The following is a 15,822-nucleotide window of genomic DNA, read 5'->3' on the forward strand; positions in this document are numbered from 1 at the left end:
GATAGTTCCTGTTACCAGACTCGACTACTTCTCCATGCAAATACTCTTATATCAAAAGTGTCAGCTAATTAAAGCTCAAGCAGAGGTAGAAATGCTCTAGAGTGGTGGCGTGTAAAGCAATCTTCCGTCTAGGCGGGATTGCCGCACCAACTAGATGGAAATACTGCTCGAAGAGTACTATCAACCGCTCATAACGTCTTGCTTAGCTCCCATAGATCTTTCTAGACGGTAAATCTGCCACCCATTCAATCATTTGAGAGCCGCCTGATAGAGATGTCAACTCCGAGTTCGGCGTCATAAGAATTGATGAATTGGCTGTTCGATTGGTGCAAACACTTTCGAGAGGTAACGGTCGGTCGGGTTAGATTCAATACAAAGCCGCAACATTAGCCAAGGCACTAGTGGCAGAAAAGCTCTGAATGGGTAGAGCGGATTTATTGCGGAATTACCCTTCTGCTGAGAACGTCGTACGCACCTCAAGGCTTAGTGTGAAGGCTGATATGTGGAAAAAACATAGGCAATGGATATGCCACGCAGAAAGCCTGCTGCAGGCCCGTGATGTTACAACCACGCTAGTAGAAGCACGTAGGATGCTTCGATGGATAAATGTGTGCTGGGATCGTAACTTCAAACGACAGAAAATACCTATGACCGCTAGAAAATCAAGAATGGCTGATCCTACGATCGAGCATCCTTTACTGGGTAGTATTCTTGGTGTCAAGAAATCAGAGGAGGTTGTCCAGTTTCTAGGTATCCAATATGCCACTCTGAAAGACAGGTTCTCTCGTGGAGTTCTACTCCGCTCCTTGACACGCATGCCTGGTAATAACGTTGCAAGTGTTTTTGACGCAACGAAGAGTGGGTAGGTAAAGCACGGCTGCAGGGTACAAATGTAGTCACTGATCTCTGCTCCCAGACCTATCCCACTGAATCCTCCAAATGCGTGTGCACTGGAGCAATCTATTTTCGTTCAGAAAAGCATTCCTTTTACACCGTGCGAACAGTCGGATACGGAAGGGTTGACGCTCAATATCAGTGTACCAGCAGTCGTCCGTAACTCCAATGGCCTACCGGTCTTCACCTTCGTGCATGGTGGTGGTTGGGTGACAGGCAGCACAGTTTATCCCCAATATGACTTGGCTGCAATTACAAGACTGAGCGTTGAAGCGGGTATGCCCATGATCTCCGTGGGAATCAGGTTTGTTCTTGGTCCATCTAGGTCCTGTTATTGCAGCCAGAATACTCCTGCTAAATTTGATGCTTGAAAAGTTATCGTACTGGCGCCGCGGGTTTCATGCACTCATCAGTGATGGCACAGCACGGCTACTTGCCGAACAATGGTCTTGATGACCAAAGACTTGCATTCCGCTGGATCAAGCAGCACATCTCTGGCTTCGGTGGCGATCCAAACCGTGTGACATTCGTTGGGGAAAGCGCGGGAGCTGGTACGAACTCCTTTAGCATTATCTGATATTTGAGGCTGACGCCAAAAGTGGCTGGCTGGCTTCATTTGCAATCATCCGAGTCGCTCTTTTCTCAGATGGTTTCCATGAGTGGATCATCATTCATACAACCGAGACCTATGGTGATGCTCGAAAAGTCATTCTCATTGGCCGCTGCAGCTTTTGGTGCTGAGGACGTCTCACCCGATGCTAAGCTCCAGAAGTTGCTAGAAGCACCACAGAGTGACTTGGCTGCCCAAGTACTACCTGTGGGGCCATTGTTCGATGGCGATCTCATTCGCAAGATAACGAGGTTCAATGAATTGCTTGAACCCCATGATTTTGAAGATTCTTTTCCGGCCATGCTGCATTGCAAGAAACTTGTGATGGGTGACTGTCAGATGGACGTAAGTTGTGCTCTAACCCAAAGAATATCACTAAATTCCCCTTTCCAGGGCATGGGATTCTACACTCGAGTCAAGACAAGGACCGATGTGCTACCGCAGGCATTAGCTGAATCCCTAGGCATGGAATTTGACCGTACTGACCCCAGCATAACTCTTGGAATGCTGGCGGCTTATGGACTGGACGCTGATGCCTCATGCAACACCCAAGAAACAACAAGGTCGGTTGTCCAACTTCTCGCGGACGTGTTATTCTCCCTTCCATCACGCTATTTAGCACAAGCATGGGCTACCTCTCCCCGCCCTGGGGTTAAAGCGTACCTTTATCATTTCAATTGCCCGAATCCGTGGGAAGGGCCATGGCAGGGTCACGCTACTCATGCCTTGGACATTATGTTTGTGCTACAGAACTATGCACAATATCTTGATAAGGGTCAGGAGGAATGTGCACTACGATTCTCTAAGGACTTGATCTCATTCGTCAACGGCAATGATCCGTGGCCCGCATGTGAGCCTGGTGGGCAATCAAACGCAATGGTCTACTATGCACCCATGGAAGGTGACCTTGACCAATCTAAATATGTCGTGGACGGCAATCCCGCATCAACAGGTCGTAAGAACGACCTAGTTGAGTTAGTGGGGGAAGAGAGGCTAGATAAGCTGGTCGAAGCCTGCCAGCACTTTCTAATTGGCCCTCACAAATAAGAAGAAATCATCAATTTGCGCTGGTACGAAGTGAACAAAATCAAGTACGATCCATACTCTTTCCTATTCGACTCTTCCGGTTCTTGGCGCTCTCAAACCCGTTTTTCGCAGTCTGGAAGTCCATTAAAGCTTGGTGACTAGCCTCATCGCTCGTAGTGACAAAGGGTCCTTACTGTACGATCTTCTGATCCAACGGTGCGCCTGCAAATAGAATGAAGCTTGCGCCCTCGTTAACACCATCTTTGACACTGACCTCGGCGCTATCGCCAGCCTGCTCGAACACAGCGCTGTATTAGGGGCCGATCGCAATAGTCTGTTCTGAGCCATTGGAAAAGGTTACTACACCTTGTAGTGTGTAGGATGGGGAAAAGCCGAACAACCCCCACATGTATATCGATTGAGGGTTCCTGGTGGCTCAATGCCCGCCGCATAATTGGATTACACCCGTCGCGGTAAAGATTTGTAATAGAGTGGAGAATGCCGACTTGAAATCCAGCTTCCGAGCGCCTTATAGGAGTAAATGGCCGGATATCCAGAACGTCAAATGCATTGTGTCTTAGACAACACCCTCATATTGGTCAAAACTATTGCAATTATTAAGCTTGCAGCCCTATGGGCGAAAGAGCCCCCGATGGAAAAAAATCCTGATTACCTGATGTCACCGAGTTTATCTCGCAGTAAATGGTATATGCTCCACCAATAAGTTTGAGTGAACCAGTATTAGCTAGAGAAAACGTGATGCTAGAGGACTCCTTTCGTCACTTTTGAAGCATGGCGGCAAGATATGGCTTTTAAGGGCTTTCCTATTAGCCTGCCTACCTGCTGTATATGATATAAGCAGGACGCCGAGTGGACTGAGCCAACATATACACCTACAGCTCAAGAACTGTCTTGATCCCGTTATTGAAATCACTATTTAGAGGATATAACAGTAACTGCCTGGGAGTTCAGGTTTCAATGGCTGCTGCTTTCAAGTGCAAGGCGGTTGTCCCAAGGTCTGATCAAGCTCTGCTTGATATTGTACCTCGATGGTCAGAAACCTCAGTCGAGCTTCCCGCGTTGATTTTAGAGCCAGAAATTGACGAAGACATTGTTGACGCAATCAAATTCGCAAAGACAAATGGACTTATTCTGGTAGTCGCGAACGGCACCTGCGGACCTTTTGTTCCTATTACTTCCAAAACCCTGTACATGAAAATGAGTCGATTCAACCATGTCGATCTTGACATGTCGTCCGAGACGGTTCGAATCGGAGGAGGTGCCACAACAGCAGCAGTCATGAAGGCGATCACGAAAGCTGGATACTATACATTGTGGCCGAATTCTGATGCCGTGGGATATGTGGGATGTCTCCTTGGCGGAGGTTCCAGCACCATGAACGGTTTGCACGGATATATGGTTGACGCAGTCGTGTCGATACAGTTAATCACGGCCGATGGCAGTAAGCTCGAGGTTGGTCCGTTCTCAACCGGGAAAGAAAGGGACCTCTTCAACGTGCTTTGTGGTGCTGGCTTTGGCTTTGGAGTGATAACATCCGTGGTCATGAAAGCATTCCGCATTTCCAACCTGCACTTAGACAACAACAACAATATCTGGACACGGCGCGTCATATTGCCTGCGAATGCAATTGAGATTGCTGCTAGAACATTCGCTGTGATGCACCAGGTGCCACCAGCTCTGACAATGACTATGGTGTGCACGAGGAGCCCACCGACATCGGAGGCCCCAGGTATTCCAATTACCATGATAACTGGTACTTATTTTGGACCTAGCAAGGAAGGGGAAGTAGCGGCCGCCAGCCTCTTTGACGAGGAGCTCATCACAAGTGCTCTCGAGTCAGTTACAGAACTGGTCTCTCTCGCAGATATCAACCTCCCACTAAAACCGTTGAGTATAAATGGCGGGCATAAAGGTTTCTCCAGTACGTTTTTGGAATCGATCGATGCAAAGGCCATCCAGGAAGCCTTTGATCTGTGGCTTCAACTAGGTGACCGACATCTCGATGCATACCCAACTTCCTTGGTGTTCAACAGATGGAACACCGAAGCAATCATCCGAAATGGACAGGCAGAACCCGGTCGTGGCAAATTCTTCGAGCATCGTACTCAAAGTATGGTGGCCAATGTTATGCGATGGTCCATCAAGAAAGAAAGTGTGCAAGCGGTGGAACAGTTTGGTGATAATTTCTTGAGGATTGTGAGGAGTGGTTCGGCTGGACCACCCAAATCCATTCCAAACAACCAGCGTCCAGATATGGATCTTGAGGAGCTTTACAGCCGAGGCAAGATTGCAGAAATCAAAGAGATCAAATACACTTGGGACCCTCTTGGTATGTTTTGGTGTCCTGTCTAAAAGTCGGTGGTCAGTATTATTTCAACAAGATGCAGCATAAAGCATCTAAGAATTTGAGAACCGCTGAGTAGCCGGTAGCTCTGGGTGCAGGGCGCTTGGTGCCTCTGAGTTCCTTTGATATTTGCCAATGAACTAAGTTATCACACTCTATGCTTATGGTGGCTATGATTGGAACTGCAATTTTCCACTCGTAAGATGAGGTGAATGTGGTCTTAGCATAATCACCTGTCCTTACCCCTATTTTGTCAGCCTCGTGCGAGCACCGTTGTTGCCGCCTTTGACGAGCCGAAGTGCGTCCTCAGTGGGGCAACTCTGAACTCAGTGAGAATGTTCTAATTTCATCAACCGTTTGCTTTTTGTAATACCAGGCATAATTAACCTCGCAAGGCGGATGCAGCGCGATCGGAGAGATCCTAGAGAAGTGGGTGGCACAGCAGACCCTTTGCCCTACACAGAATTTGAGCGGGGATCTGCATTTATTTAAGGTGCGGCTGTTACCAGAAGCGAATCTATATCAGCTATCCAGCTAACTACTCTGCTTTTGTAAATGTGCCCTTAACTCAAATTTCATAGGATGATATGGAATATTGGTAGCCTAATGCTGCGTCGGTGGGGGGGCATGCCGCTGAGAGCCTCCGGATATACGTCCCGTTAGGGCTGACACGCTTTCGGCGTTATCGATAACATCCTGCGCGTGGTAACTTTCCCGCTTTCTTTCTCGTTCTCATTCTTCCTCACCTTCAAACCTCAGTTGACTGCACACCAAGTTGTTCTAAATTCCATATCACCAGCTATTCCAGATGAGATACTGAAAACCGGGCTCTTGCATCGTCGGCGGTGAATGAAATCAGTCATCCGCGTAGGCAGCCAGAACGGAGAGTAGGATTCTCAACATGATCACAAGAGCTGACACTCAAACCGTTATCTACTGTGCATTGATCTAGTCACCTCGGCAGCCGGATATTCAGTCGATGAGTAAGTTCATCAGCACTGGAACGATTTAGCTACATTCGCGTGCTAAAAAAAACAACGACAACATCATCAAGCATTGCTGTATGAATTTTAAAATAATTGTCAAAATCTCCAGATACACTTGTTCCAAATTCACTGTCTTATAATAACTTGGATGCAGAGCACTCGTTAAAGGAATGGGTACTTCTGCAACAAGATATATCAAAAACTCCGCCCCGCCGTTCAAACAAGCAGATGCACATGCAGAGCTTCTAGCATCCCTAACACGAATCAATGCCTACAACCCACCAGTGCAAACGTGCTCGACAGGCTGGAACTTTGGTGGATTCTACCAAGGTCCCACATCCGTGGCATACCTATTCTACCGACTCGGACAGATCTATGGACCGGAGTTCAACTTCAAAGGCCAGTCACTGCTAGACTGGGCTCAAGCGTACCTCGACCTGGGGATCTTTGGTAAGCAGCATAGCGTGGACGCGAATCACTGTGGTATTGCGGCAGAGGTTCTGGCTCAGCTTGCACTGCGTGCTGTCATGGAGGAGGATCCGAGCCTGGTGCAGAAGCTTTGCTCCTATGAAGGTATTGTGAATAGCAGTGATGCTGAGGGCTCGAATGAATGGCTGCATGGGCGCGCTGGGTATCTCTACTTACTACGCCTGGCGCGTAGCGGGTTTGAGAATGACTCGAAGACACTGACGATGATCGAGAAGACCGTACAAGCGACCGTTCAGCGTATTCTGGCTTCGAAGCAACCTTGGATGTGGCATGGCAAGCACTATCTCGGCGCCGCACATGGGACATTTGGGACAATCTGCCAGATTGCACTGTCGGCTCCAAGTTCTGCCTCATCTCTCGAACCTATTCTCTGCCAGCTCCTCAAGACACAACTTACCAGCGGAAACTTTCCCTCTTCCACACCAGTGGGTTCCGACAAGCTCGTACAGTTCTGCCATGGCGGACCTGGAGCAATCATGGCATTGAGATCCATCCGACCGCACTTCCCATCATTAGAAGGCCAGGTCAATACTGCCATCGCTGAAGCACAAAGTGATGTGTGGAGGCGTGGAATTTTGGCGAAAGAACCATGTCTTTGCCATGGGACTCCCGGGAATGCGTTGGCTTTCGATGACGATGAACGATTCCAGCATTTCATGGCGTTGTCAGCGAGTGAGGTTCTTGAGAGCCAGGGGTGGTTGGAAGAGGCTGGTAGGAGTGATGGGTTTGTGGGCTTGTTCACAGGAGAAGCGGGTAGAGCGTGGGCTTGTGCGGTAGCAGAGAAGGGACTGAAGAGGGCATGCATTGGATTTAACGATATATGAAGACATGCTATTCTTATCAAGTGTCAATCAGCGCACAAGCACAACCATTACAATATACTGCTGGGAAACCCCCTGGAGTTTCACTTAGACACTAGCCAATTGTCTGTTCAACCAGTGGAGGAGAATCACGCCGCTATGAAACCCGGCTCCACGGCTTCTGTCATCACCTTCGCTGGAAGCCATATCAATTAGAGGACAAGATACGGCAGATCAAATCGGCGACAAGCAGCCAAACAGCATGCAAGGCAGACTCCGCGCCCACGAACAACACAGGCTTCTCCCAAACTGAAGAAGCTGAATAAGCGAAGTTCCTCATCCCCAGCCACTGGCACGATCCAGATATGCTCGTCTCGTCTGCAGTCAAGGGCGGGCCATGAGGGCTCGACAAATTGACATTTGGCATCTGGTTCGGGTAGTACACTTGTCTCTGGATGTGGACAGCCGGCAACTATGATGGAACCGTCAAGAAGCTCGGGCAACCTAGAGGCGGCATACTGCACCGTGTCGTTTTCTTTGACACTCCAAGCGAGTGACAACAAGTGTTCCATTTCAGCAACATGCCAACTGAGTTTCATTTTATGGCTGCACTTTAATACTTTGTCGACCGGCGAATTAATGAAGCCTTCCGTCCGGAACAATCGCACTTTGTCCGGGCTATAGACACTGTCATAATTGTTGCCTTTGTAGAGTATTTTGCCGGGGCTTACACTGAGGTGGAAAACCCCATCATCTTGAATCTGCATGGTTTCAAAAGCCGCAAAGTATGCGACTTGACCATGAATTTCTGTGGCAATCCACCCAGAGGGTTCTTTTTCGAATTCCAAACGTCGACCGCCCATCATCACTAGCGCATCGGCGAGCAATGTTCCTGTCTTGAAAAGAGGGCTGAAGTCGAAGTCGCCATTATAGATGATGATTTCAAGCAACTCGAATATCGAAAGCTTGTGGTTGATTAATCGTTTGACAACAAACATGGGCTCTGTGTATTCAAACAGTGCATGCACTATCACCAGTGTCGCGATTTTTACGACTGATTCTTCAAAGCGTTGCACCCGACATTGCAAAGCGCTATTCTGCTCATTATGAGGACCACCGCAATCTGAGCAGCAACAATTGAGTTCTTTGACATACTCTGTCACAAAGGTCAAGCCTTGAAGATTCTGACCAGCGTTCAGCTTTTGGAAACTACAGATATCGACATCAGCCTCGAAGTTCTGATGAAGTTTTGCAAGGCTTGCATGAAGCGATGCATCATCCGGGTACATGCTAGTCCGCTGATATGAAGGCTTAGAGCTGCCGTGTGCAATTTCTATCCCATTCACCTCGGACGTAGACTCTGGGGCCATGCGTACGGCATGTGTTACAGTGTTGACTAAGCAGCAGACAGCCTGGTATAGTGTACTGTCGCCACTTTGCCAGTGAGCATAGGCAAGTAGCCACTCGTATACATGCTCAATGGTTACCAAACCACTCCATCGTATTGGAAAATCCTTTGAAGCGGTACACCAGAGTTGGCTTGGGCGCCCGAGGTTGTGGAACACCTCGATTTCGGATCGACCTGGGCGCACAGTTTTCGAAATAAGCAGGGCGACTCGGAGATTTTTTTGGTCAACCAGAACAGATCCGTTTTCGAGGATTATCATGGGTGGTTCTCCCATACACCATTTGATAAACGCGACTACCCATTGACAGTCGGGACAAGTCTTGATCCTCACTTGCCAGACATCTCCTAGACGATCAAGACTCCTCAAGGCGTCGACCAATCTCTCAAGGAACTCGAGAGAAGGACTGTGTTCGGCTTGTCCGAGGATTTCCTTGTACTCGAGATCGACTAGTGGGTGATTCATGAGAAATGTACCCCAACCCAAAATGCTGTCGCCAAACCCGACTCTATTCAATTTGTATTCTAGCACGAGAAGCAGCTTCTTGAGCTGTTTCGCGGTGGGCAGAAACTGATCAGCTCCAGCAGATGATCTGATCATCATCTCAAGTGATTGAGCTGCTCTGAAGGTGTCCCCAAAGCACAGTAAGGCTGCAGCGAGACCGAGGAAGCGCACACCAGCCGATGAGGATGCAAGATGATAAGCCGAGTCGTCCTTGGAGTATCCAATACTGCTTTTCAGAAACCTAACAAATCTTGTATGGCTTTGTTTTGCGGCAATCTCAACTTTCATTTGAGTCTCCTGACACATGGCAAGAGTCGCACCAAATGCCTCAGCCGCCATGATAGCTACTGGTTGGACATCATCAGTGGTAGCAGCTTGAAGGACTCCTTTTGCGATCGAGAACGCAGAATCTGTTGTTTGATTAAGCGACCACTGCAGTGCCACTGCGGACGTTGCAGGGCTTGTAGATGTCATGGGTAAGGATGTCTAGGTCAATTGCTGAGGAAGAGAGCACTGGAGCATGGACAAGGCTGAGAAGATTCAAGATTGGAATTTCCAACAAAGAGAGTCGAAGTTGCAGGCTTGGCCTTGCGAAGGTCTTGCGAACATATACAAGCGATTGGCCAGGTCAAGTAGACCTCATGTCGTGAAGGTCCAGGCCAGTCTGGCTGACCTCGCCAGTCGCTGAAACATGATTGGAGGTCTGTTGATGCGACGGAATCTCATTCGACGTGGCGCCCATGAGGCGGCCTCGCCTGCAGACGCCTACCTGCTTGATACAGCATGGAGGTGATGAGCAGCGGTTCTCAGTCGATAGCCGGGCGATTTCTCCATAAACATATGTCTCGGCTTTTCACGTCCCTCCCAAGTAAAATAACAATAAGCCTTTGTTGTTACGCACCTACATGTTTCCATCAGACTTCGAGAGGACGAGTTGAAGATTCGTTAACCACAGGCGTCCATGAGTCAGATGCGTCTTGCCTAAGTGACGCGCGCGAGATATTTCCCTGCGATCCCGAACCTCCATGGGTGCCTGTCAAGAAAATGTTACAGGCTTACAGCATCATTGGGGTGCACCGCCCAGCGCCACCCCCGGAGTGCCCAGCCACCCCAACCTGCCACCTGAAGGCTCCAGCTACTTAGCTACCCCGTGCCTAAGGTTAGGTAAGTACTGTACGTGTCGACAGCAGGCTCCCCAATCCTAAGGTCTGAAGGCTCGGTCCTTGTCTCATGGAAAAGCTGTTGTGAATACTGCTCACGCTCACAGCTTTTTGAATGACTATCCCAGACGCCGCTTTTGCATCCACGCGTCCCGAGAGAGCTGGCCGCAATGATAATGTTTTATTCGTGCGCGTGAGGGGTTTTTGTTTTGGTGCTGGTCTTACAAAAGTTATGAGCAGTAACTACGTCAGCGAGCCCCTTTGTTTCGTTTCTCTTCTCACATACGTGAGAAAGTCTATGTCTGCTCTTCCACATATCATACCTTGGCGATATGTGGGTATGTCTGGATTTTGCATCCGGGAAAATTGGAAGGCGATGGTCCGAGCAATACTTATTTATCTGTATTGAATCGCATTTTCCCCTACCATGGTATCAGATGGAGTGCGCTATTTTGTGGAATGAAGTGCGGACTCTGCTTCGATAACGAGTACTGTCATTGCCAGAGACTGTCTGAGCATTCAAAACCCTTATCAATGACAAGATGCCCTGGTTTCAAGCTGCGTCCTTGGATGAACCCGGCATACAAATTCTGCATTTGCTGACCCAATCTGTCTAATTCCTCCTTCGACCCAGGACCCTTTAACATAGGTGCATCTTCCCACGCGCCCAACTGGCCCAAGACAAAAGGGATATCGATGCAATGATTTGCCTGGAGTTGACTCCCATTCGGATGCCACCGGAACTCATAACTTGTGGCCCTGCCACCAGCGTGATCCTCGGCCTGCCTGCGAAATTCCGCCGATGGCCAGGCAAAGTAGCTTTTGGTCACCCACCAAGTACCTAGTGACTCCAGAATCTGACCGAACACAGGCAGATTGTACAGGGACCTGAGGGGGCCCATCCAGCTGGCGAACGGACGTCCATCGTGCTTAGTCCATCCAATCATGATTGGGATGTTCTTGAGACGGCGGTTGAGCCGAGTATCCAGGTCTTTTTCCTCCGGCAGAGGATAGTGGCCGATTGCAGGCCCAAAAGGCATAATCTGTAGCCGGACTGGGTTCAACAAGATATTTTTCTGAAGACCTAATAGCTCAGATGTAGACATTTTGCGTGGATCGACGGTCAACAGGTTTGTTGCCTGACGTGCAAGCAAGTCAATCGTGGCAGTTCGTTCACGGATCTCTCGCAATGGAGGACTCATCAGAACAGCTTGGTGAAAAAGACCTTCCGCGTCGTCTGCAGCGAGTAAGCATATGATAGAGTCTGCCCCTGCAGATTGTCCCACGATAGTGACTTTGCCCGGGTCGCCGCCAAAACTCGAAATGTTGGCTTTGATCCATTGTAAGGCCGATCGTTGATCAAGCAAGCCCAAGTTGGCGGGTGAAATACCGTCAATCATGAGGTATCCAAATACACCGAGGCGGTATGAGATATTGACGCAAACAATCCCATGGTCTCTGGCAAGACTGATCGGCGCGTAACAATCAAGGTCACCACTGCCACTAATAAATGCACCTCCGTGTAACCATACCATCACGGGAGCTTGGCTGGTGCTTGCAGAAGCGAAGATGCTAAGGTGTAGGCAGTCCTCGTCCATACGTCTACCTGCGGAGATAGGCCCTAGAACAGACTCTAGGCGTGATGGCAGCTGTGGGCACATCGGCGGGAGTTCTGTGCAGTCCTTCGGTTCTGTCCACGCTGGCAGATGTCTTGGATGCTCAAAGCGCGATGCACCAGCGTATGGGATGCCATGTGCAGCTATGAGATTTTCATCCTTGTTGACAACACATGGTCCGGACGGTGTTCTGATAATTGTTGACTTAGACTGCTCCATTTTGGACTCTCTTGCACAATTAAATTCTAGAGCGGCACAATTCGTAAATCTTTGGCAAAATGTTCAGAAATCCACGCGATAGAACAAGGGTAAGGGCCGAGATTTTGTGATGATGTTAAGGACTGCATCCGAAATCTGCTAGTGAAGTGCTTTGGGTCATGTTATTCACACTACGATGAGTCGGCGTTTCGGCAATGGCAATTTCTAGACTTCACATGCCCTATCTCATTCAGCATCCTTCCACGCCTGCATCCCAAATAACCGGAGTAGAGTGTCCAGGGGCGACTAACGTAGTTTACGTTTTTTGCTTGCATCAGTGAGACAAAATAACTAGGAAGCATCTTCACGTGACATGACAAGCACTGCAACTTCGGACTCCCCGTCTTGCTCTCTTGTTAGGCTAGACAATTAACTTGATGTTGACTCTGCTGTGGATGCCCACTTCCATCCATCAGCTCTCCTATCTCTACAGTCAAAACCTAAATTACAGCTACAGTCATGCTACAATTTCTGCTGGCATTGGTGTAGGACCTGGAGTCAAGTCGAATACCGCCCTCTCTTCCTTAACCCTTGCATTGAATCCTGAGACTTGGAAGACCTGGCTGTCATCACGGAGATTTTCAAGATCATGGCACTCCAGGCACGCAAATCTACTCAGAAGTACTGCTTCATGTGTCCGCTCAACGACTTCGGTCTGGAAATCCTTGAGAGCTTCCTGACGAGATTTGAGTCCCCTCCGCCACTGGTTGAGCTGGTGCACGAGTGCAGCCGCATCATACATTCCGTGGTTGGCTGCTTCCCCACGATCTGTGTAATTTGATTCAGTGGATTGCTTAAGACAAGAAAACACTTGGAAACGGATAGACTCACACATTGTCATGGTATGCGCTGCATCCCCAAGAAGTGTCACTCTACCCTCACTCAACGGCCAAGCTTGGGTAGGCCAGTCTTCCAGTACTATCTCCAGAGCAGGGGTGTCTTCAGGAATGTCGAGAATCGCCTGCCGAAGTAGTGGGAACATTCCACTTGACGCACAAGCAGCTTCTTTCGCTTTTGCTAATTGTTCTTTTGGTGTTTTGGGCGTTTGCCCGTGCTTCTTCGTCAACCAACTCATGTTGAATTGACCTTCGTAGTAGGGGTTCTCAGTTTTGGCGCTACCATTGCTCTCGGGCGTTGACAACATGGAGAAGAAGACAAAATAGCCAGAGCCTGGATGGCAACCCTGCCACAATACAGGATGGATATCCCTGTAAGGCTGCATTTTCTTCGGTGGGAGTTGCAAAGTCAAGCCCATGAAGGCGACAGGTAAGGGATTGAGTCGTGATTTCTCCTCTCCTAACAGCTGGCGTTTTATCCTGCTGTTCTTGCCATCAACACCTAGCAGCATGGAGCCTTCGACAGAGTGGCCATCATTAAAATGGACGACTACTCCATCCTCTCTCAGCTCGACAGACTTGAAATATTGTCCCCATTTCACGGGAATATCTATGCACAGCAGCTGGCGCAACTTCTGTCGATTGAGACGATAGTGATGACCCGATGGCATGGCATATTTATCTTTGCCAGTCTCAAGATCTAGAAATCGGTAGTAGTCGTGTGCTAATGGGCGTGTTGTTAGGCCACTTTTCTATCAAATGCAACGAGGATGGCTCACCTCGATCACCCGCAGCAGGATCAACCTGAATAGAAGGTATCTTATCATATAGCTCCTGAGGCAGACATGCCTGTAATGAGGGTAAGCTCCAATGAACTGTTATGCCCCATCCGGCCGGTCTTGCATTGAGTGATGTGTCTCTATCGTATATCTCAAAAGGAAAGCCAGCCTTCTTCAAACCCTGCGCGAGTGTGAGCCCGACAAGACCAGCACCAATCACAATGATAGGTTTTGAGGGAGTTGAAGCCATATTGTTAGGCAGCACAACTGACAACTGATAAGCAGTCACCTTTACGGACGTGTGACAAGGGACTTCAGACAAGACTCAAATGAGCTTCTAGGCATTTATTGGCTTACTCTATACAGTAGACTCAACATCTTTGATATAGATTTCCATTTTGTGACAAGACTGCCTAGAAATGAGGGGTCCCATCCTTAGGGGGCATGGCAACCGTGGGAAGCAGCAAGTCGCCGACTTAAAACCAAACCTTGGAGGTAAGTAGCCGACTGAACTGTATGGCATTCAGAGTTCTCGCTTAGCTTCAACGATAATTTGGCGCCACCGCCAATGCGCTACTTGCTGCCAAACAGTCACCACCGGCCCGACAAACAAGTTGTGCAAGATGGCGGGAGTACAGATAAGTAGGACTGCCTAAGCCTACCTATGTAAGGACTCAATACAGACGCAGGTACGGTGGACCTCTATCTCTTCCGCCTTATCACGATTCACTAGAGACTATCAAGAAGTCAAAAATAATGCTCACCAAAACCATTAACGGCATCGAGATAGCCTACGATGAGTCTGGCTATACATCAGGACCGCCTATTGTACTTCTAACAGGATGGGCACACGATATGGGCCTCTACGATGAAATGCTGCCACTACTTGTCCCGACATACCGTGTGATCCGGATGTGCTGGCGTGGGCATGGTCCAAACCGCAACGATATACCCGACTTTGGAGTTGAGGAACAAGTACAGGACGTTATTGGCCTCCTTTCAGCATTGGAAGTTAATGAATTCTACTTGGTCTCTCACTCGCACGGTGGCTGGCCAGCTCTCGAACTTGCCGATCGATTAGGCAAGGACAAAGTCTTATGCCTCTTAATGATCGATCAAATTATGACACCACCTCCCCCAGCATTTGCAGAAGGTCTGCAGGCCATGCAGGGCAAAGACACCTGGCTCAGGGCTCGCCAGGAGTTGTTCGAGCACTGGCTTTCCGGCAGCACGAATAAGGCCGTATACGACCATTTCTACTACAATATGGGAAGCTTTGGATATCCGATGTGGTCCCTTTCGTGTCGGGTCATCGCTACGGCATACAAGGCACACGGGAGTCCAATGGACAGAATGAGCAAGATCAAGAACCCACCGCCGATCCGGCATATCTTTTCGCATCCACGCCAAAATACTGAGTATCGATCACTACACGAGAATTTTGCATCAAAACATCCTTTTTTTTCACATGCCGATCTGGAGGGAGAAACACATTTTCCAGACCTAGAGATTCCGGAGAAGACGGTTGAGCAGATTGAGGATCTGATTCAGAGTATTAATGATGGTGCAGTCAAGGTGAATGGCACCAGTTAGTGGAAGATAATTCAAAATGCAGGCCCATTGATCCAGTGTGTAGTCAACCATTATATCACCACTTCTCGATTTATCATACTTTGATTGTGGTCGTGATTTATGAAATCCCTTTTCTCCAATGTTACCTAGTAACTGATATAACTGCAATTGTAATTATAATCTCGTCATCCACTCATACTTCAAACACCAAGCTCAAGCTGTAGCTTCTGCTTCTGCTCAGTCCCGGACCGTGATCCAACGGGATATCATCGACCTGGACCATATCAAAGCGAAGCTGATTTACCAGAAGTCATAGTGCACGGACCGTGTCTCGTTTGGAACATAATCGCGGGTTTGTGTATCTTTGTGGCGGATATCACACGGGTCTTTGTTGGCCCTGGATCATGGACCGTAGAGTCTACATCCCGAGCCTTCAATTTGTGGCCTTCTCCACATTTCAACTTATCAGTGGGGAAATTGGGGTGCAGGCCCCTATCCTATTGCGACTAGCTAGTGAGAGA

At 48.8% G+C, this 15,822-nt stretch overlaps 5 protein-coding genes across 5 annotated transcripts; 4 read left to right on the forward strand and 1 right to left on the reverse strand.

Moving 5' to 3' along the window:
- Window positions 1-668: 668 nt before the first annotated feature.
- On the forward strand, window positions 669-2,551 carry LTR84_007617 (uncharacterized protein; the record flags this gene model as incomplete). The annotated part of the gene is made up of 5 exons (XM_064851170.1): window positions 669-862; window positions 917-1,198; window positions 1,270-1,445; window positions 1,494-1,849; window positions 1,898-2,551. The coding sequence occupies 5 exons, from the start codon at window positions 669-671 to the stop codon at window positions 2,549-2,551; spliced, it is 1,662 nt and encodes a 553-aa protein (XP_064710173.1).
- A 957-nt stretch (window positions 2,552-3,508) lies between these two features.
- Window positions 3,509-4,903, forward strand: LTR84_007618 (uncharacterized protein; the record flags this gene model as incomplete). The annotated part of the gene is made up of 1 exon (XM_064851171.1): window positions 3,509-4,903. The coding sequence occupies one exon, from the start codon at window positions 3,509-3,511 to the stop codon at window positions 4,901-4,903; it is 1,395 nt and encodes a 464-aa protein (XP_064710174.1).
- Window positions 4,904-6,051: 1,148 nt separating this feature from the next.
- LTR84_007619 (uncharacterized protein) lies at window positions 6,052-7,194 on the forward strand (the record flags this gene model as incomplete). Its single annotated transcript, XM_064851172.1, has 1 exon — window positions 6,052-7,194. The coding sequence occupies one exon, from the start codon at window positions 6,052-6,054 to the stop codon at window positions 7,192-7,194; it is 1,143 nt and encodes a 380-aa protein (XP_064710175.1).
- A 5,377-nt stretch (window positions 7,195-12,571) lies between these two features.
- On the reverse strand, window positions 12,572-13,979 carry LTR84_007621 (uncharacterized protein; the record flags this gene model as incomplete). The annotated part of the gene is made up of 3 exons (XM_064851173.1): window positions 12,572-12,882; window positions 12,946-13,674; window positions 13,730-13,979. The coding sequence occupies 3 exons, from the start codon at window positions 13,977-13,979 to the stop codon at window positions 12,572-12,574; spliced, it is 1,290 nt and encodes a 429-aa protein (XP_064710176.1).
- Window positions 13,980-14,485: 506 nt separating this feature from the next.
- On the forward strand, window positions 14,486-15,322 carry LTR84_007622 (uncharacterized protein; the record flags this gene model as incomplete). The annotated part of the gene is made up of 1 exon (XM_064851174.1): window positions 14,486-15,322. One exon carries the CDS (start codon window positions 14,486-14,488, stop codon window positions 15,320-15,322), a length of 837 nt encoding a protein of 278 aa, XP_064710177.1.
- Window positions 15,323-15,822: the final 500 nt, after the last annotated feature.

This window comes from Exophiala bonariae (assembly GCF_035927105.1).
Source record: "Exophiala bonariae strain CCFEE 5792 chromosome Unknown scaffold_3, whole genome shotgun sequence".
NCBI lineage: Eukaryota > Fungi > Ascomycota > Eurotiomycetes > Chaetothyriales > Herpotrichiellaceae > Exophiala > Exophiala bonariae.